At 51.8% G+C, this 21,221-nt stretch overlaps 1 protein-coding gene across 4 annotated transcripts in view; it reads left to right on the top strand.

The window, feature by feature from the left end:
* Positions 1 to 21,020, top strand: part of SLC6A20 (solute carrier family 6 member 20) — a 33,407-nt gene extending 12,387 nt beyond the window's left edge. The window contains exons 3-12 of one of the 4 annotated variants that reach the window (XM_069473516.1): positions 551 to 642; positions 4,566 to 4,793; positions 7,943 to 8,053; position 8,170; positions 8,762 to 9,032; positions 9,855 to 10,017; positions 14,643 to 14,847; positions 16,632 to 16,791; positions 19,319 to 19,484; positions 20,207 to 20,356. In XM_069473516.1, the coding sequence (XP_069329617.1) occupies positions 551 to 642; positions 4,566 to 4,793; positions 7,943 to 8,053; position 8,170; positions 8,762 to 9,032; positions 9,855 to 10,017; positions 14,643 to 14,847; positions 16,632 to 16,791; positions 19,319 to 19,484; positions 20,207 to 20,356 (1,547 nt within the window). Of the gene's footprint in view, positions 1 to 550; positions 643 to 4,565; positions 4,794 to 7,942; positions 8,054 to 8,169; positions 8,171 to 8,761; positions 9,033 to 9,854; positions 10,018 to 14,642; positions 14,848 to 16,631; positions 16,792 to 19,318; positions 19,485 to 20,206 lie in introns of all 4 variants that reach the window. The other 3 variants (XM_069473515.1, XM_069473518.1, XM_069473517.1) reach the window with 3 other exon arrangements.
* The last annotated feature ends 201 nt before the right edge of the window (positions 21,021 to 21,221 follow it).

Raw genomic sequence — 21,221 nt, forward strand, 5'->3', positions numbered from 1 at the left:
GGGCCACTGCAACCCCTTCTCGCACCCCTCCTCACACCCCTGCTCCCTGCCACCTCAGGGCAGGATTGGGCCCAAGTGACTCAACCTCAGTTGAGCCAAGCAGGGAGCAGCTGTCTGTCTGGCACGAGGGTGGCGTGACAAAGTGCTTCTCTCACGAGCTGTGAATCCTAGTTCCGACACTTACCAGCTGGGTGGTCTGGGGTGAGCTCTGTGCCCTGTCTTCTCCTCTGTGAAATGGAGACAATACTGTTGCAAGGACCAAAGGCACGTGAAGGACTTACTTAGCACGGTACCTGGCACTTAGATCTCGAAAAAATGTCAGCAGCTTCATGTCCCAGAAGGTGAGGAGAGAGGTTGGGGAAAAGAAAGAACCCTTATGAGGTGCCTGGCCACGTTTACTCACACAGACCTGGTGAAGGGAGGTCTCGCTGTCCCCAGGGCAGTCACTGCAGCCCTGTCCTGGGAGGACACGCTGGACGGGGCCACCGCCCTCTTGCCCAGGCAGGGGGGGAAGGGTCGCTCCTCAGCACCACCCTCCACTTCCTCGCAGGGGTCGCCAGCGTGGTGGTCTCCTTCTTCCTCTCCATGTACTACAACGTCGTCAACGCCTGGGGCTTCTGGTACCTCTTCCACTCCTTCCAGGTGAGCAGGCGCTGGAGCAGGAAAGGGAAAGCAAATCCCCCCCTGCTGAGGGGACGGGGGGTGGGGGGGGTTGGGGGGCTGGAGGAGGTCAGGGCAACAGCCTCAGGGGAGCCAGCGCGGTGTGAGGGGCTGGGGAAAGCGGGCTGAGGGTTTGCAGACCTACTGTACCACCCCTTACTTTGTGAGCCAGAGTGTGCCGCTATGCGCATGCGTAAGCGTGTGTGTACACACTTCTGGGGAGCAGGTCCACGCCTTTCATTGTGTTCTCTCTGAAAGATGCGGCCCCCCAAAATATTAAGAACCACTGCACAGCGGGCACGGAGGAGATCTGTGGGGAGACTGCTGGGACGGACTCCCCCTGCCCAGCGGGACAGTACAGCCGCCTCCTCCTTGCTGGCCACTCCCCGCTTCCTGCAAGGTCACTCGTCCTCCAGGTTTCTGAGTCCAGGCTGAGTCCCTCCTTTTCCCTGCAGACCCCAAAGTTCTCCTAGAAAGACCATTGTCACCCTGTAACACAATAGGGGCTATTCCCAAAGATAAACATTTTAAAACCTGCATTTCTGATTGTAGCCACAAGCTGACACTTGTAGAAAATGTGGAAGGGGCTGGAAATTGCAGAGAAGGAAGGGAGACCCCCAATTCCACACCGAGAGCTGGCGTTGTATCCAGGAGGAGAGGAACCTTCCTCTCTGCCGCCCATGCTCGGTTCTTTTCCCGCTTCCTCCCTCTTCACTCTCAGGGTCCATCCTTCCCCACTCGCCTTCCAGGTACCACCGCCCTCCTGGCTCCTTCCCAGATGGAGACAAGAGCTAATTAGGCCAATGCTTTATCTTTTGTCCCTGAGCCAGGACCTGTCCCCAAGGTCCAAAAACAAGGCAGGGCGGGCCCCAATTTGCTTCTGGCGTGCTTCGATATAACATAGCCTTGACTCTGCGGGGCCCTTGGGAAGGCCTGGGCGAATGACTCCAGTAATCCTGACTTGGCATCTACACTTGGAAGGTGCCACATCCACGCCCCTCTCTGGCTTCCCAGTGAGCCCCACCCAAGTTGCCCTGTTGCACACCTTCCTGGCAGGAAGGATTCTCTTCCCAGAGCTTAGCTGCATGGAACTCCCTAGCGTTCTATGAAGACTGGCCACAACTCTGCCTCTCCCCAGCCTTCTGGGTAGAAATAGGGTAGCTCCTCTTACTCTAAAGTCTGGGGACTGTTTCCCCTCTTCTGTGCAGGGATGTCATGCATGGTTGGGCAGGTTGTGTACTGCACGGTGGCATCACCAATTGAGGTCTTGCCATACATATTGTAGGCATTATAGAGTTTGTACTTATTAAGACAAGTTTTGACAGATGGAAGCAATGTGTCTTGTCCTAACAAGATCACAGTAATTTGACTATCTCCCAAAGGTGAAAATAAAGTGTCTCAAGAAAGGGGCACCTTTATCTGATCCTCAGAAGTGTGAGGGCCAACAACTCCCGAAAATTACTTGATTATTCATTCATTCCATCCTTCACAGGTCGTTAGACTTCTCCCTTAGTCCCTCTGCTTTGAAGTCACATAATAAGGGTAGTAATACCAGCTGCAGACAGTCACTTATACTTGCTCTGGGCCAGACATAGTCCTCAGCACTTGAAGATGTTCACTGCTGTAAGCGTCATAACCACCCCATGGGGCTGGGCGCACTGAGTACCTGAGCAGAGGGGAGTTAAGTAGCTTATGGCTGTGGGATTGGACCCCAGCACCTGGCCCCAGAATCTGTGCTCCTGCCCACCCTGCTTCCAGGCCAAGCTTTCCAGCCTCTTGTCGGGCCCTTCCCACCAGGAGCACCTGGGCTGTCACACATGCAGATGCACCTGCTGATTCAGAGGAGGGTGAGGAAGAATGGACTGGAATCGGTCCATTTAACAAGCTCTTCTGTAGTCTAAAGCTTCTTCACTTTGGCAGCACACTGAGGAGAGCTTTAAAAAATCTGATGCCTAGACCCCACCCCAAACAGAAAATCAGAGCCTGGGTGATTCCATAGTGTAGCTGGCACTGGGAACCAGGCCAGGCTGGGCTGGCATCAGCAGGTAGTTCAGTGAATGAGCCCACGTCAGTCCCCCACGGGCTGCAAATGGCCCAAGGGGTGTCAGCTGGGGCAGCTCAACTGGGCACAGGTCTATAAGGGCCCCTCTCCCCTAACTGGGATTTAGTGCTGGCTGTCACTGGGCACCTAAGTTCTCTCCACATGGCCTCTCTCTCCATGCACCCTCATCATTCGGAAGGCTGTCGCTCACATGTCTCCACAGGACAGCCGGCTTCCAAGGGAGTGACAGGGCAGCTGCAGGGCTCTGGAGACCTGGGCCAGGAAGCCACACAGCAGCTCTTCACTGTGTTCTGGTGGTCACCGCATGTCACAGGCCAGCCCAGACTCGCTCCCTCTGCCTGGGAGAAACTGCATGTGCACCTGGGGAGGGGATTGGCGGCCAGCTTAGGACACAATCTGAGTCAAAGCTAGAAACCAACTGTCACATTCCAACAAGCAAGGGTGGCCCTGGTGCCAGGGGTCTCACCACACGGTGAGGCAGTCCCGAGCACTGGGCAGGTATGCTGATCTGGGCCCCAAATGCTCACTGATAGAGTCACCATGACCCATCAGGTAGTGCCACTGGGCCTCGGTTCTGTTTCCTCGGAGATAGGGGATTGAGCACAGTGGTGTGGTCAGACTTGCTTCTGTTAGTGGAGCAATTCTGTCTAATGAAATCTGAGCTTGTGGAACCCAGATATCTGCAAAACTGACCAATGTGGGGCTGGTCTTGGCAGAGTAGGGTTGGGGCCTCATCCCCCAAGTCAGAATTAATTTTCCTCCCCCGCTTCCCCCCAGCCTAGCACCACTATTGAGCACTTGGCCTTGGGTCATGTTGTGCATGCGCCATGGAGGCTCCTTTGCTCCCATGTGACAGAGAACCCAGGTGAAAGTAGCTTAAGCAGGCGGGGGCCTCACTGGCTTCACCCAGCTAAGTCCAGGGGTCGAACCGCTCCAGGCATCGCTTGACTCGAGCTCAGGTGGAGTCACCAAACACCAGGTTCTCTGGCTCAGCGGGGCAAGATGGCTTCGGGGAATGAGCTTCATCTCCTTCCGGCTCCCAAACCCCACGTCCATTGGAGGAGATGCCAGTCTCCACTGCCAGTTACTGAGGGCAGTCCCCAAGTCTTAGTCATCCCAGGACTTGCCGGGAAATTGTGGAAGTAAACAAAGACCACCAAAATGCGAACAAGCTGAGGCTCTGTATTCAGAGCTCACCATAGCGAGGGAGGGGCCCCCATCACTTGTGCTCGGCCGCGGCTCCGAGGCAGGCAGGGCGTGGGAGGCTTTACAGTGGAGACCAGGAGGGCTCCAGTTGAGTCCTGCTCGGAGGCTGCTGGCAGGGAAAGCTGTGAGCGGCTCATGAGAAGTGGGACATCCTATGTGATTGGTTAGGGGGGTATATTTGGTTTTCTCTGGTGGGTCCTGAGTTGGCAAAAAATAGGGACTCCATCAGTCATTGACCAGGTCCTGACCATTCGGGGCCAACACTGCCAAGGCTGTGGTTTGAGTTCCGTGGCTGGTTGCTGCAGAAGTTGTCGATCAGAGTTCTGTTGTCTGTCTGGTCTGGCCATTGTCCACTTGATACTGTCTCTTAGGCCCACCACAGAGTTCGGTGGTCCTCAGCAAGCCCCTGTAGAATTGCAATGAGAGTAGAGCCCCCCCCTCGACCCCCTCCCTCCCTCCTCCGTGCCCCCACAAACTCTCTGACTCCCTGTCTGCCTTCAGGGGGTCCAGCCGCCTGCCCTTTGGGGACCAGTGTCCTTCTCTTGCAAGAGCCTCCTGGCAGGGCCACCCCCATCGTCACCATGCCGACTTTTGGCCTCAGCCCTCACTTCTGTGTGATGTTTGTTTTGGTCTCCAGAACCCCCTGCCATGGTCTGTCTGCCCGCTGAACAGTAACCGCACAGGCTACGACGAGGAGTGTGAGGCGGCCTCCTCCACGCAGTACTTCTGGTACAGGAAAACGCTCAACATCTCGCCGTCCATCCAGGAGAGCGGGGCTGTGCAGTGGGAGCTGGCGCTGTGCCTCATCTTGGCCTGGCTCATGGTGTACCTGTGCATCCTGCGGGGCACCGAGTCCACCGGCAAGGTGGGACTGCAGGGCACGGAGGGCGGCACGGGGGTGGGTGGCGGAGTAGCCCCCTCTGTCTCTGGCCCTGGCAGTGCCAAGAGGGTACCTTCTGCAGCTGGGGGCCGGAAGCTGTGCTGGGGCAGAGGGCTCAGACAGTGTTGCTGGCACAAATCTCCTACTGGGTGACCCTAATGATGGCCAGAGGTGCTTGAAGTTGCAACTCTCAATCCCGAAATGAGGGCTTTCTCACTAAAAATAAGAGCGTTTCTGTACCAGCCCCTTGCGAATCCATGGCAGCCAAGCAGCCAGACAGTGAGTTTCCCTTCTTTAAGCCTTTGAATGACCACACATGGCCCCACCCCCTCCCCCCCCAGCTCTCACACTGCCCTTTGGTATTGCCTGGAGGGCTTTAAAAGAATCTCGTGCCTCAGTCCTGCCCTGGAAGTTCTGAAGGAACCAACCTGGGGTGTGAGCTGAGCACTGGGAGGGTAAAAGTTCACCAGGTGACTCTCACGTGCAGCTCGGTTTGAGACCTTTGCTCTGAGCTGCTTTCAAGGACGCCGTGGAGCTGTCGGGCCCAAGCTTCATAACCCTCTTGTTCTCGGTGCATCCCAGGTTCATGTTCCCACTTGGGCTGGTACGTTTCTTTAACTCTAGCCTGTCCATGCAGAAGGTTTGCTGTGAGTGTTCCCAGCACCTGCCACCTGTCTCCAGCCTCAACAGATGCCCAGCCACCCGGTGTGCCCTGTGTCCTACAGTCTCCTCCTAGCAGTTCCACCATGACCCGGGCACCCCACACTGCCTCATTTCAGCAACAGCCCTTCATGGTAGATTTCATGGTCCCACTCACCTGAGACCTAGACAGGTAAAGTGACCTGCTTAACGTCACAGCTAGTGAAGGAAGAACAGGGCAGAGCCCAGCTTCACCCCAAAGACTCCCCACCATCTCGGTTTGGTGAGCCATCTCCTGTGTGCTCTCTCCACATCTTTTGCAACTTAATCAACCCCAGCTTTTCCTTGCCAAAAGTCCTAAGAGTCCACCTGTCCTCACCCTCTTGGCTACCTGAGTTGCCACCATGTTTTTCTTGAGGCACTAGATCACAAATAGCCATGGTATTCCAGAGACCAAGTGACAATCCCAGCATCAGGCCTGGTGGGACATTTTATTTTGGTTTCTCAGACCCCATGACAGCCAGGATCTTAGTCCCAAAAGCATCACACGCCATGACTGAGCTGAGGGACGAGTGAACATGGGAACTCTTTCCTGGGATAGCTTAGAACCTGCAGCAACTCACTCTGTCCCATCATAGAGCTTAGCTGACACTTCCATGCTCTTAAAAAATGCTTTTGTGATTTATCTTTGCCAGATTATTACAAGCATGATCCAAAGTATCTGAGGCCAACATTTGCAACCTTAGAGATTTAACGAGATAATTCCTGTTCCTGACCATTGCAAATGTGTTGCATGAGACTGTGTCATGCCATGAAAGCTTACTTATTCTCACCTGTTCTCACCGTCTATTTCCTCTGCTTCAGCCCCTTCCTCTAGAAGGGCCCCAACAGCTCTGTTACAGGGGATTAATCTTGTTAGGGGCTGTATACCATTTCCTGGCTTCCTCCGTTGCAATCTCCTTTCTTTCCTACCAGAATTTCTGTGGAGTGTCAGCAATGGTTTCTTGCAGTAGGTTAGCCCGGACCTTGTGTCCAACAATCCTGCCTACTTGACTAGGGAGAAGTGACGGGACTCCAGAGAGCCTCTGGGGAAGAGTGCTCACCTGGGGAAGGGAGGGAATTCCAGGAACTTGCCCTAAGTGGCTGCTAAGTACCCACTGTTATGCACAGTGGCCACCCCTCCCCACATTGTCCCTTGCCTCTTCAGATCACCGGCCAGGTGCCCTGTCTTTTCAGTTATCCATCTCCATCTCATACCTGCTTGGTTTCCTTATAATGGTGGGTGGATTTATTACTCCTCTCAGTTACAACACCCCAGCTAAGAAACAATGATAAAAGACACACCTCACGTTCTGCCTGCCCTCCCCAGGGTGAGAGGACACAGAGTGCCACTGTGGTGGCCTTGGGAATTCAAAGGAAGGTGGGGCCATGCCTCAGCAGGCATGGAGGGCCCAGGGTAATTCAAGCCTTTCTGGACACAGGTCACCCGCTGTGTTTGTCACAGGAGAACACAAACGTTAAGGGAACTCACACAGAGAACAATCTTGCAAAATATTTCTTTACATATGAGGCTCTGGTGCACATACGAGTAGACTTACAGAGAAAATTCCAGTCCTGGGTGGGCACACATGCACATGAAGACCTCTCTTCGAAGGCTTTGCAAAAGTTAAAATTACCCAGAGCCCGACAGTCTACTGCCAAAGGTACCATGAAAACCGAAGATAAAACATCAGTGAACTTGTGGTGCATGTCAGTGGGGAAAGATTTGGCTGACAAAAAAGTCACTTGTTTGCCCACCACTCACCTCCTGTGGTGCTGCCCGGTTCCTAACAGGCCACGGACTGATACCAGTCCTCAGCCTGGGGGTTGGGGACCACAGCTCTACACTACAAGTCACCACTTCTCCTTTATGAGCCCTAATGGCCAATCTCTCAGGCCCCAATCCTGGGGAAACCTGTCCTACCCCAAGACCCTGATTTTCTTTTTCCTTCTTGAGACAATATAAATCCTGCAAGTATTTGTGCTTCCTGCTTTGCTTAGGCCACTAGGAAGCTCAGAAACTGGGTAGAAACTCATGCCCTATTCTGTGGGCTACCTTTTTCTTTGGGCTCTGGACTGCCCATATTTTCTCTTCAGACTGATTTCTTTATCTAACAATTTAAAATGTCAATGTGACTGATGCATTTTTGTGGGCCCCGTCAAATTCTTTCTGGAATAAGGTTGAGTGGAAGGGAGGGTGAAGGCAGAGCCTGGGGACCTGCTTGCCTCTTCTCTACTGAACAAGAGACCTCCTGGTGGTCACAGATATGGGCGCCCACATCCCACAGCGGTTTCTCCAGTCCCAGCTCAGAACCTGTGCCGGCCCAAGAATCCCGCTGCCTTCTCCTGCTGCTGGCTGCTTGGTGGTGCAGCCTGAATAGCCCAGGCACGGGGGTGTTCCTGTCCTGCGGGTCGGATCGCTCCAGGAGACTAACGCTGCCCTCTGGCGCCCCCAGGTGGTGTATTTCACGGCGTTGCTGCCCTACTGCGTGCTCATCATCTACCTGGGCCGGGGCCTCACGCTCCGCGGAGCCACCAATGGCTTGATATACATGTTCACTCCCAAGGTACGAGCTGGGGGGTAGGGGCTTCAAAGGCGCCCCTCCCTCATCCTGCCACCTTTCAGGATGGGGTGGGATGAGGGGAAGACAGAGTGGGCAGGGAGGCTGGTGTGATCCCACAGGGTGTGGCGAGGGCTGCGGATTACCCGTGGGCCCTGGGTCACCCCCTCAGCCAGGCAGTTCCCACGCCCTGCTGATTCTGGGGCGTGAAGTCTTTCTTCCATTCCCTCCTCCCTATCCTCGCTGCCCCGAACTGACTGCTGCCCCAGCCCCACCCCAGGCCCCTTCCAGACTGCAGACCGAGCTCTTTGCCCTGAGCACGGCTCCGCCATCTCGCTGCCTGCCCACGCCGCCATGCAGCCCCTTCCCTGCAGGGTTTCCCGCGCGCCTCCCCCGCCCCCGCCTCCGCTCTGCAGGCTCCCTCAGCCGGTGCTCAGTAGTGGGGGCCGCTCTGCCTTTGCGGTGGGGCACACTGGCCACGCCACTTCCACCTCTGAATGCCCAGACCCGTGCAGCGCCCGCCTTGTGAATTAGGGGCTGGATGCCTTTTTGAACTATCCTGCCGTACACTGTTCGATTGCACAGCCCCGATGGGCGAGGTGCAGTGGAGGACACGAGGGGAGGCGGGCCGTGTGTTTCCCCGGCTGGGCCCCAGCCCAGGCCCGTAAGGTCCCTCCCCTCTCCGGCGCCCTCCCTTGCCGGATTCCCGCCCAGGTTCCTCAGCCCTGTCCCTGCGGTTCCAGGTGGAGCAGCTGGCCAACCCCAAGACCTGGATCAACGCGGCCACCCAGATCTTCTTCTCTCTCGGCCTGGGCTTCGGCAGCCTCATCGCCTTCGCCAGCTACAACAAGCCCTCCAACGACTGCCAGAAGCACGCCATCATCGTGTCCCTCATCAACAGCGCCACCTCCATATTTGCCAGCATCGTGACCTTCTCCATCTACGGCTTCAAGGCCACCTTCAACTATGAAAGCTGCTTGGACAAGTAAGCCTGGGCTGTCCCGCCGAGTCCCGGGCTCCCCGGAGCTCTGAGCTGAAGGGGCACCGGCGAAGAGGTGGGTGCCAAGAGCACCAGTTTTGGATTCCCCAGTCCCGGGCTCAGACTCGGGCTCCCCCGACAACCTCCACAGCTGCGGGGCCCAGAGCACGTCAGCGTCTGCCTAGCAGGGAGGCGGCGCTTTGACTGTCCAGAGCACTCAGAGGACGGCGCCTTAGTTTCTTTTGCCCCATCTCCCCTACCTCAAAAGTGACCAAGAGCTCTCTAGCCGAGCCACAGAGATTACAGAATTCACTTTCTGTGGCCCCTTACCCAGAATACAAACATCATCCAGGAGATATGCTGTCCAATTCGGTAGTCACTAAGGGGCTACTTACAAATTTGAATTTAAATTAATGTAACTTAATTTACATTTAAATAACTTAATTTATCTTTAAATAAATATGCATTTTACTTCAAGTCATTTCTTCAGTTACACTAGCTACATTCAAGTGCTTAGTCGCCACATGTGGCCAGTGGGTACCAAACGGGACAGCCCAGATATTGAACATTTCCATCATCACAGGAAGTTCTGTTGGACTATGCTGGTGCAGAGGTTAAAACAGCCCAGCTGCATTTGGTTCTTGTTGTCATCACTGTTCGCATCGCAGGCATCTTCAAAACCATTCAAAATGACCCTGTCCTTTAAAAAGGTCACCAAGCAATAGATTCCCTTTCCAGATGTAATCAGGAAAGGAGAGACTGGCCGGAGGCTTTGGTGACGGCAGCCTTTCTGATCAGTGAGGGTTGATCTGATGGTCTGCTCTGCAGGGTGATTCTGCTGCTGACCAATTCTTTTGACCTTGAAGATGGCTCTCTGACAGCCAGCAACCTGGAGGAGATGAAGGACTACCTAGCGTCTACCTACCCAAGCAAATACAGTGAGGTGTTCCCTTCCATTAAAAACTGCAGCTTGGAATCGGAGCTAGACACGGTAAGGCGCCCTGGCAAGGTCGTGGACTTGCTTCTCCCCACACACTTGTAGGGACCTTGGAGAGCTGCCCACTAGGGCGATATGCACGGCTCGTAAACACCCAGGAAGAAGTATTCTCCCTGTGCCTCTGAGAAGAGCGACTTCACCACCACTTTCCCCAGGTGCTGCTTGGGAGTCCTAGTTATTATAAAGTTCCCTTAGGTTCTCTGTGTCCTTTGTTGCTTTCCCTTTTCTCTTTTGAAGCTCTAAAAATACAGGAAAGTACAGAGAATAATATAACAAATGCCCATATATCTACCACTCAGAATGAATAATTATAAACATTTTGTCATTTTGAGTTCAGATTTTTTTTATGTTAAAGCAAAGAACGTTTCAAGGACAAAGTTTAAGTTCCCTTTATTACTAGCCCCAAGTTTTCCCTACTCACCAGAGGCAGGAGCCTTCATTTTTACATTTTTCTTACCCATATATGTATTCTCAGATAATATCATTGTTTTGTTGTCAGTATTTAAATGGACATAAGTGGTCCTGGATGATATTTTTCTCATTTAACATTTTGAGATCTGTCCCTAATAATACATGTGGAATCTCATCCATTCATTTTAAGTGCCGCATTTTATTCTATCACACAAATATACCACAATTTATTTATTCATTTCCTTACTAACAGAAATTTGGGTTTTTTTCCCAAGCTTTAGCTACTAAAATCATCCTTATTTATATATTTACATAAGTATTTCTTCTATGCTGACACCTTTATTTTTTCACATTAGTTTTAGGATGAATTTGACAAGTGTCACTGGGGAAAAAATCCCCTAGGGAATTTTTATTAGACTTGCATTGGTTTTATAGTGTAATTTGGGAAGAATTAATAATATCTTTTGAGTTGTGACTTTTGATTCAGGAATGTGCTTTTTCTCACTCACTCAGGTCTTTTTTTTATATTCTTCAACTAATTTTTTCCATGAATATCTTGGCACATCATTTATTAGATTTATATTACCTTATTGTTTTATTGTTATTGTGAATTGTGTCTTTTTTCCCCTCATTTCTATCATTGTTTATGTTTGTTGCAAAAAAAAATCCAACGGTTTTTGTATGTTGATCTTGTATCTAGCAACTTGATAAATTCTCCTTTTTTTTTTTTTTTTTTGAGACAGAGTCTCGCTCTGTTGCCCAGGCTAGAGTGCTGTGGCATCAGCTTAGCTCACAGCAACCTCAAAGTCCTGGGCTCAAGCAATTCTACTGCCTCGGCCTACCGAGTAGCTGGGACTACAGGCATGCACTACCGTGCTGGGCTAATTTTTTTTTCTATATATATTTTTAGCTGTCCAAATCATTTCCTTCTATTTTTAGTAGAGATGGGGTCTCGCTCTTGCTCAGGCTGGTCTGGAACTCCTGAGCTCAAACGATCCACCTGCCTCAGCCTCCCAGAGTGCTAGGATTACAGGCATGAGCCACCGTGCCCGGCCAAATTATCCTATTAATTCTCATATTTGTTTATACATTTGCTTCAGTTTTCTATGAAAGCTATCATGTCACCTGCAGATAGAATTTTGTATTTTTCTTTTCAATACTTATATCTTCTTTTTTCTTATTGTATTTACCAAGACTTCTAGTACATGGAGGTGGTAGTGATAGGGCATATTTATCTAGTTCTTATATTTAATGTAAATGCTTCTAGAGAGTATTCCTAGAGAATACTTTTCAAGGAAAGGGAATAGGGAGGGCCTGTGGCTCTGGTTGCCAGCAAGCAGCTTTGGAGTTTGGTATTTTTGGTTGGTTGGTTGTTTTTTCTGGCACTTTGTTTCCTGGGTGGAGCTATTCTAGGTCATTTCATGGGGGAAGCAACATTTTGTTTCTCCTGGTTGTTCAATCCCAGCTTCATGCTTTCACTGGCTTGTGGCATGAACCCCTCTCTGGGAAGGCATCAGACCCCCAGTCCCTAACCCCCAGCCTTCAAGGCCTAGATCCTGTTCAGATGACCCATGAAATCTTTTGGCTTCAGCACCTGTTCAGTATTCTCACTCCAAGTTTTCTTTTTGGGTTTGGAACTTGGGAGTTTTCCTCACTTACTTTGGAGTTTGGTTATATGTTCCAAGAATTATGTGGTTGGTTATTGATGTATTTAGACTTTTTTTTCCTGTTGTGTTTTTTTTTTTTCTTCCTCTTCTTCTTCTTTTTTTTTTTTTTTTTCTTCCTTTCCTCATTCCACTTTATTCTCTACTATTTGGAATTTGGACACTTGATGTCTCTTCTTGCAATTTTCCTACACATACTTAACAGAGTCTAAAGTTAGATGATAATGTCTTAACTTCCCTCCCAAACAGCACAAGGACTTTAGAACACTTTTATCTCATCTCTCCTGTTTTAAATGATTGCTGTCTAGTTCTGTCTTTTTAAACCTATAAATTGGACACTATTGTTATTTTATACAGTGTTTATATTTACCTACCTGTTTGCCATTTTATTTGTTCACCATTCCTTCTTGCATCCCCACTATCTTCAAGGGTTTTTCCCCCTAAAATGCCTTCTTTTAGAGTAGGTTTCTCAGATTTTGTTTATATGCAAATGTCTGTATTTGGCCCCCATTTTTAAAAGATATTTTTTTCTCTAAGTAGAAAATTCCAGGTTAACAGTTATTTTCTCTCAACACTTTGAAGATATTTGCCTTGTGATTCTGGCTCCCATTGTTGTTGCTGAACTTTTCTTTCATTCTTTAGAAGTCAGCGGTTCTTTCTCTCTAGTTTCTCTCACAATCTCTGTCTTTGGCCCTTTGTCTTTGGCCTCTGCAATCTAGGTGTGAATGTATTTTTATTTATCCAGGCTAGGCTTGGGTGAGGTTGAGCTTCCCGGATCTATGAGTCTATATTTCTTAACAGTTTTGGAAAACTTATACCTACTGTCTCTTAATCATTGCCCCTGCTTCTCTCATTATTCTCCTTTTAGAACTTCATTTAGACCTATGTGAGACCTTTTCGTCCTATCCTACAGGTCTCTAACCTCTCTTTTATTTTTCACGTTATCCTTTTTTTGTTGTTTCATGCTTTTATTCATTCCTGGATTATCTTTCAGTTCACTAATTCTCTTTTCAACTGCATCTAATCTGGTATTTAACTGTCAGCTGAACCTTTAAATTCAATAACTATATTTTTTATTTTTAGACACTATTTTTTTCCAAATTTCCTTTCCACCCCAGTAGTTTCTTGTTACACGTTTATCTTTGTATAATAACTTTATCTTTTGTTTCCTTAAACACTTCACATACAATTGTTCCAGTGGTGGCCATAGGCAGGAGAATGAGAGCAGTCCACCTTAGTGGTGAGGAGTATTTTGTCACTGACACAGTTTAGAATTGCTGGCTCATGAGAATAATAAAAAGCATATCAATTTGTAGTAGGTTTCACTATTTTTTAGAATTCTCTACAAGTGATCACCCCCTTATTGTCTGCATCTAACTATTCTCACTATCCCCCTGAGCAACTGGTATGCCATTGAGCTGACCTATATTCTGGTATTAGTGAAATACCATATACTGGGTGCCTGAAACAACAGATATTTATTTCTCACAGTTCTGGAGGCTGAGAGGTCCAAGATCAAGGCCCAGCAGGGTGTGGTCTCTGGTGAGGACCTGCTTCCTTGCTCACGGGCAACTATCTTCTCACTGTGTTCTCACATGATGAAGAGAGAGTTTACTCCCTCTCTTCCTCTTCCTATAAGACCACAGTCCTATCAGATTGGGCCCCACCTTTATAACTGCATTTAACTTTAATTACCTCCTAAAGACCTTATCTCCAGATATAGTCACATTAGGGATTAGGGTTTCAACATATAAAATTTGTGTAGACACAATTCAGTCCACAGAAATTCTGAATCTGACAGTCCAACATCTGCCACCTTGGAGGGTGAGGTGTTCTAAATCTTCTTATTCTTGCTGGCTCTTCACTCACAGTCATGTCTCTTCTTCTGGGTTAGTAAATCCCTGTTTATGAGCTCATTGCTTAATCTTAATCTCTGGGAGGCCTGTAAGTCTAAACTGTAGAGCCTTCCCCCAGGGTGGGTTTGCTTTTGCTTCTTCTTCTGCTGGTAGCCAGGGAGCACCCCCAACACTTGACCCTTTTTGACTCTTGGGGGCTTCTCTTTAAGCAGGAGTTCCAGGCTCAGTTTCCATAATGCTGTCTCTGCAACAGCATTGCCAGCAACCCTGCCCCTCTTGGCTGCCTGCTGGCCAGGCCAGCTCCCCACCATCAGGGTTCCTGCTACCCTGGCCCTACCATCCTCCTCAGTTCCCAGGTCTCAGAACGCCTAATCAGTCATGACATTGGAAGAAGAAATTATCCAAACATTGTTTTCTTATATTTTATCCAGAATTTACATAAGTTGGGGCAGGAGAAGGGGACCCAGTGTTCCAGGTTGACTAAAATTCTACACATACTTTGCATGTGTGAACTCCTGGCAGCTCCTGTTCCTATCCGGCCAGCTGACCCCTAGGGCTGGTCTACACATGGAAGCTCCAGCCTCAGAATGTGGCAGCTTGTGGCTTGTTCCAAGGTCACCCAAGCTGCTTGTTTAAGGAGATTGTAAGTTCTTTGTGTGGGTAACTGGTATCTTCTCGCCATGGGCAGGCCGTCCAGGGCACTGGCCTGGCTTTCATTGTCTACAGCGAGGCCATTAAGAACATGGAGGTGTCCCAGTTGTGGTCAGTGCTCTACTTTTTCATGCTGCTGATGCTGGGCATTGGGAGCATGCTGGGGAACACAGCGGCCATCCTCACCCCTCTGACTGACAGCAAGGTCATTTCCAGCCACCTGCCCAAGGAGGTCATCTCAGGTCAGTGGGCAGCCAGCAGAGGAGGTGGGGGCCGGGGAGGGCCGGGAAGGGGGGTGAGCAGGGGGTGAGTTTCCTCCAGGGCCACGTGCTGGTTGATGTGGCCACAGAGGGCTGCAGCAATCTGACCGCAGTCCTGCCACGCCTTCTCCTCGGAATCCAGGGACTCGAGCGGTGTGATTCACCCTGTGTCTTTTGTTGTCCACATCACAGGGAAATGAAGTGGCCACTCCAAACTTGGAAAAGGCCCAACTCCCCACCCTGGCACTCAAAGCCCTCCAGGGTAGAACCTGCTTTTGTTTTTAACTGAAGTATGACAATTATAAAGTGTACATTTCTCAAGTAGAAATGCAATGAGTTTTACATATGTATCCTCCCAAGTAACCAGACCTAGGTCAAGAGACAGAACATCCCATAGCGCACAGAGCTCCTTCACACCCCTCCCAAGCCATCTGCACCTTTGGGGTCTCCCCTATTATGACTTCTACATTTTATGGCTTTTTCCCTGTTCCTGAACTTCCTATAAATGGAATCATACAGCACATACTCTTTGTGTCTGCTGTCTTCACTCGAAATCTGTCTGTGAGGTCCACCCATGTTGTTGCAAGCAGCAATTGTCTGTCTCTTTTTCTGCCTGTGGAATAATCCATGGTAAAAGCACATACGACAATTTCTTTATCCACTCTGCTGTTGATGGGTGTTTAGGTTGTTAGGGAATGAACTGACTTTTCCAAACATCTCTCGTGGTTTCACTCCACCACCCATCTGTTCCATTCCTGAGGATCCTGTGGCCATCCCCCTCTGCCTTTGATGACATCATTCCTCTACATCCCACCAATCAAACCCATGTCCCATCCCATCTCCTCAAGTCCCAACTACCCCAGTTGCAGCCTCCCACCTCCCACTTCTCCAGAGTCTGCTATACTTAGCATTCCTCCTTGGACCTGGTCTCTGCAACCAACACTACGTGTGCCTATAGCTCCCGGGCGGACACATAACCTCTTTCTCCTTGTGTGTTCCCATCAGATGGCAGTGGGGCTTGGTGGCTGCCAGTGTGTGGTGTGGTGGTGGAAAGGGCACGTGGGACTTTAGATTCACACACGTCAGCGGGGTGTCCATGGGAGGCAGCCAAAGGAGACTGGGACAAAAACCCAGGTCCAAGGGCCTGGGTGTGAATCCTGACTCTGCCACTGATGTGCTTGGGGATGTTGGGGGCATTACTTGATATCTCTGAGCCTTGGCTTCCCCATCTGTGCAAGGGGCCTAAGGATCCGATCCGAGGCGAGTACCTGGCACGTAGGAGGATCTGGGTGAACGTGAGCTTCTTCCCCAGCCCACCCCACCCCTTCTGGTTGGATAGGAGTCCTCCCGAGGAAGTCCTGACGGGGTAGCCCGTGCTCAAGCTTCCTCCCCCGAGTCACATGAGCTCTGGGGCTGAGTTGCTGGGTTAAATGGCATCACCAGACCCAAGGCCTGGGTGGGTTCCTGGGATAGCTGTGCCCACCACTCCTGCTTTCCCATTGAGCTCAAGCCCCCACCCCTGCAGGGCAGCTCAGTGAATTAACATCTGTGACCCCTGCTGGCACGCCTTGGGGCGCCTCTGTGCCCCCCAGCACCCACGGCATATACCTCCAGAGAGGCCACACCAAGACTGCTCTTCCAACCCCTGTGGATGAACCAATTGACTGAAGTCACCTTAGGGGCCTATGGCTCCTGCTGCCCCGCAGATCGCTGGGGACCAGGTGGGGAGTCTCAGGCAGGTAAGCCTGCGGTGTCATGACCCCCAGGTCTGGTGTGCCTCATCAACTGTGCCGTGGGCATGGTGTTCACCATGGAAGCCGGGAACTACTGGTTCGACATATTCAACGACTATGCGGCCACGCTGTCCTTGCTGCTCATTGTCCTGGTGGAGACCATCGCCTTGTGCTACGTGTACGGGCTGAGGAGGTGAGGAGGCCCGGGCCCCGCAGCATGGGGAGAACGCAGCCCACAGGAGAAACATCCAACTCTCACTGGCCACTTCTTTAGGCTTGGCGTCATCGCTCAAAGTTTCTTCTTTGCCCTTGGATCTCAGCTAATTCTCTGCCTGGCTTCCACCCTCCCTTTGCCTTCAACCAGTGTCTTCTCTCTCTGTCTCCTGTGCTTTCGCTGTGTGTCGTGGGATGTTTGTGGGTTGATCCTGCGGGACCCCCACGGCTTACTGGGGCAGGGGTCATGCCTCCAGGCACGAGATGCTCTGACCCTTGGCCAACAGCAGTATTTTTCAAGAACCGTGCCCAAATCCACTTGATAACTTAGATAATTTGGCAAATCTGAAGTGTCAGGTTCTGAATCCTGGTGCACAGCGCAGCCCCGGGATGTGTCAGTTTTCCCCGGGTGACGGAAGGTGCAGCTGGGCGAGAACCACTGGTCTAGAGCTGCCTTCAAACTCGGGTGTGCGCCAGCAGTCCCTGGGGGCTGGGAGAGCGCGAGCGCAGGGCCTCACACCCAGAGGTTCTGATTAGGCAGGTCTGGTGAGGGCCAAGAATCTGCCTTTCTAGCCAGTTTCCAGGTCAGTCTGGGGCCCACACTTTGAGAACCACCGGTCTAGAGAGCGAGCTACTGCGAGTGTGGCCCCAGAGCAGCAGCAGCAGGGAGCTGGGTAGGACAGACTCTCAGGCCACCCAGTCCTGTTGTGTCTGGTACTGGTGGCGTCTGTGGCTCATCTCAGTTTGGGCAGCGCTGCTCAAATGGGAGTCTGGGCGGGGGCATGTCCAGTTGTTCCCCGGCCTCTTCCCCAGTCTTTTCGGAGGCTCCAGGCTGACTTGGGGTGGGGGAGGAGGAGCGACGACACTCTAGGAGGCAGGTGACCCTCGAGCAGAGTTTCCCACTGTGTCCCTGGAAGGGCCAGGCTCCTGTGCTATATGTGCTGAGGGACCTCCCAGGATCAATTAATGTTGGGGCATAGGTTAAACAAAGCCAGATCAATGTCTTTCCTGTAGGACTTCTCAGAGCCTCAAAGACAGCTGTGGATCTCAAAGAGGGGGTCATAACTGGCAGCACTTTCAGAATTTACTTGGTCAAGGACGGCCCCTACTGCTCCCCTTGCCTGCCCCCCCCCCCCCAGCTGCTCACATTTGAGGACACTCGTGTCAGGGTGACCAACTCTCCCGGTTTCCCCAGCACTAAGGGGGTTCCCTGGGACGTAGAACTTTCAGTACTAAAACCAGGAAAACCCCTGACAAAGGGGTACAACTTGTCCCCTAGGAAATGCCAGTCTAGAGGGAGAAAGAGATCCGTCCCCGGAGAGGGTGAGTGTCTCAGGATGAAGAGAGAAGGCTGGGAGAGAGGAGTGAAACCTGGGGCCCACTGAGGTCACTAGAGATGGGACACATGTCCATCGAAAAGGAGAGGTGGGAAGCGATGGGGCTGGAGGGGAAACAACGCCCCGGAGAGGGTGGGAACCGCCTGCAGGCGCGAGTGGCCCAGCGGGGTCCTTCAGCTTGCTCGGGGGACACTGCCATCTAGTGGCCACTAGCTGCATCGTCCTGCCTGCTTTTCTGCATCTGGCTCTTCCCAGCTTTCTCTGCAAGAAACAGAGAGGGGCGGAGGGGTGGTGATGGGACAACAGGACCTTGGCACTTTCTGATCCGTGTAGTTTTGAAAGCCCCAGGGTTTCACGTTGCATGGGTGAGCCTTCACAGCCTAGCGCCCAGAGTCCAGCTACGTCACCACCGGAGACCAGGTGGTGGTCTCTACGCAGCCCTGCCTGGTACCCAGGACAGACAACAGGTCCCAGGGAGGCAGGGGTTGTGGCTGTGGCTGCAGCTGGTGACAGTCACACCCCATTGCACCCCAGCCCCTCCTGCCACGGCTGCCTGTCCTGCCATGGAGAGCAGTTTTAAAGGCTCTGGCCTGGAGGCAGGAGGCCAATCCAGGGTCTGGGTTTCATCTGCCGCTAGCTGGTGCCCTCAGGCAGGTAGCATGTCACATTCCCAGGCCAGGGGTCTGAGGTTTGGCCCTCCCACTGTCCCAGAAAACCTGCTGTGGTTGCAGGGGACAAAGAAATTCTACTCTGTGGGTGTTTCTAGTAGGCAGCAGGGTCGCTGATAGCGGGGTGTTGGGGGAGCAAAGCTGCCCTAGGGACCCTCGACGCTAAGCACTGGCCTGACAGATGTCCCTAATGCTACCCGTTCCCACCATTTCTGGGGCCACCCTTCTGGTCTACGCTGTCAGCCCTCACCTGAAAGCTGGCACCAGGAAGTCGTCCTCTGATGGCTACTTATCTGCGGTGTCCTCTATCAGCCCTCTCGGGCGGCCTTGGCCCTTCCCCTCTCCCCACCCCAGCACCCCTCCCCCAAGAAGGTCCCAGCGGTCTGTTCAAACATCGGTGGTGCCCAGAACAGAATCTTCCTAAGCCAGGAGGGAAGTGCGGGCAGGACCCCGTCATCTGCGGCAGCATGGGTACATCAGACTCTCCCTGTCTTCTAAACAGATTTGAAAGTGACCTGAAGGCCATGACTGGCCGCGCTCTCAGCTGGTACTGGAAGGTCCTGTGGGCTGGCGTGAGCCCGCTGCTGATTGTCAGCCTCTTTGCTTTCTACCTGAGCGACTACATCCTCACCGGCACCCTGCAGTACCAAGCCTGGGACGCCTCCCAGGTATCTGCTGTCTCTGCAGGGCTGGCACTGGGCCCCCAAGGTCACTCGGGCCTTTAGCTTTCTGAAACCAGAGAACGATATCCTTGGTTCGGGTGGGTTATTTGTCACAACATAGAAATATCACCAAGGTATTTTAAAAATACTCAGTCTGGGACAGCAGAGCTGGGCTTTGAGTTTTTAAGCACGTGCTGCAGGGAGGAGAGGAAGGTGCCCTCCAGACCTTCCCGGGACCTTGCCCCTGGGAGATGGGAGTAAGTCCCCCTGCGAAGGCACTCGTTCCTGCCTAATGGGCAGCGCCCTGAGCGGCCACAGCCCCAATGCAGAACATTTCCACCTTCACAGAAGTTTCCATTCTGGGCTAAGGGTAGCCCCTGCATTTAGGTGCCCTGAAAGCTGCCTCAGGCATAAGGCCCTTGGTTATTCCTGTGGCCATTCTTCATGGGATGCCCCAAACCACAGCTATGCACACACTGGTTGGGCGGGCACTGTCAGTCCTTGCTTATGGAAGAGAAGGAGAGTGTGGGGAGTTGGCCCTTCCCTCCCCCCATTCCCGCATACTTCCAGAGCTGCAGAGCCAGGTGGCCCCAGGGGTAAGGACACCTGGTGCCCCGCACTGCCCACCCCCCACCGCCCCTCCACCACACCTGGGGGCCTGAGGCCCGAGGCCTGTGGGGACAGCGCTCTCAGAGGTTCCTTCTGCTAACCTCAGTCTCTCCTTTCAGGGCCAGCTTGTGACCAAAGATTACCCCACCTATGCACTGGCTGTCATCGGGCTGCTCGTGGCCTCCTCCACCATGTGCATCCCCCTGGGGGCCCTGGGGATTTTCATCATGCGCCACCTCAAGAGGGCAGACACTGCCCCGGTGGCCTGAGAACTGGGCTTCCTGGCCACTCACTGTCTTACAGACACTATTTACAGGCACAACCTCCTCGGCTGCTTTTTCCAATATTTAAGCCAGAAGTCCTCTGCCTGTCAACTTCCTGAGTCCCTAAAGAAGAATCAGGAAGGTGTGGAGGAAGATGACTCCCTCAGGAGGAGACACACCCCGGGAGAAGCCTTTCCTCCCTCCGCCTGCCCTAAAGGCCATGCCACCGCCCCTTGTCACCAAGGGAGGCAGGTGAGAAGGCCAGTCTTGACGACAATTGCTTTCTCGATTCTAGGACAGTCTTAGAATCAGGGCACATTGTGAGCTGAAATTGGACTATAATTCTTATGGGATGAAATTTAAGCAATTTGGTGTTTTGCTGAAGAGACACTGAAATCTTAGAGGGTAATCACTCTGTTTTGAAGTGCCTGCGGTGACATATTTGAATGTGATTTGTGCAAAATTAATTCTTTCTTTAGTCATAGTGAATATGCAATATCTGTGCTCCCCTTCCCCCCTTTAAATGCTAGTATGATTGACTGACCATAAAGAAAGATGTCCTTTGTTTGGGGACCCCAGCAGGGCTCACCTTTCCCTAATCTAAGGTCTCTCACGGTGGGTCCAGGAGCAGCCCCCTCTACAAAATTGCCCCCGCTACAGTTTGCAACCCGCCATGGTGTCTCAGTGCATTGGCAAAGGTATTGGAAGCCACTCTGAGGATGAAAGTGAATCTCAGTTTCCCACAGACTTAATGTTATATTTTTGACATCATGGCCAACTCTATAAAGACCACAAATATCACTTGCAATCAATTTTAAATTATTTATTTGTACATAAGTTTTCTAAAATATATGTAATTCAAACAGAGCAT

The sequence above is a fragment of the Eulemur rufifrons genome, chromosome 7, assembly GCF_041146395.1.
Source record: "Eulemur rufifrons isolate Redbay chromosome 7, OSU_ERuf_1, whole genome shotgun sequence".
In the NCBI taxonomy this organism is placed as follows: domain Eukaryota; kingdom Metazoa; phylum Chordata; class Mammalia; order Primates; family Lemuridae; genus Eulemur; species Eulemur rufifrons.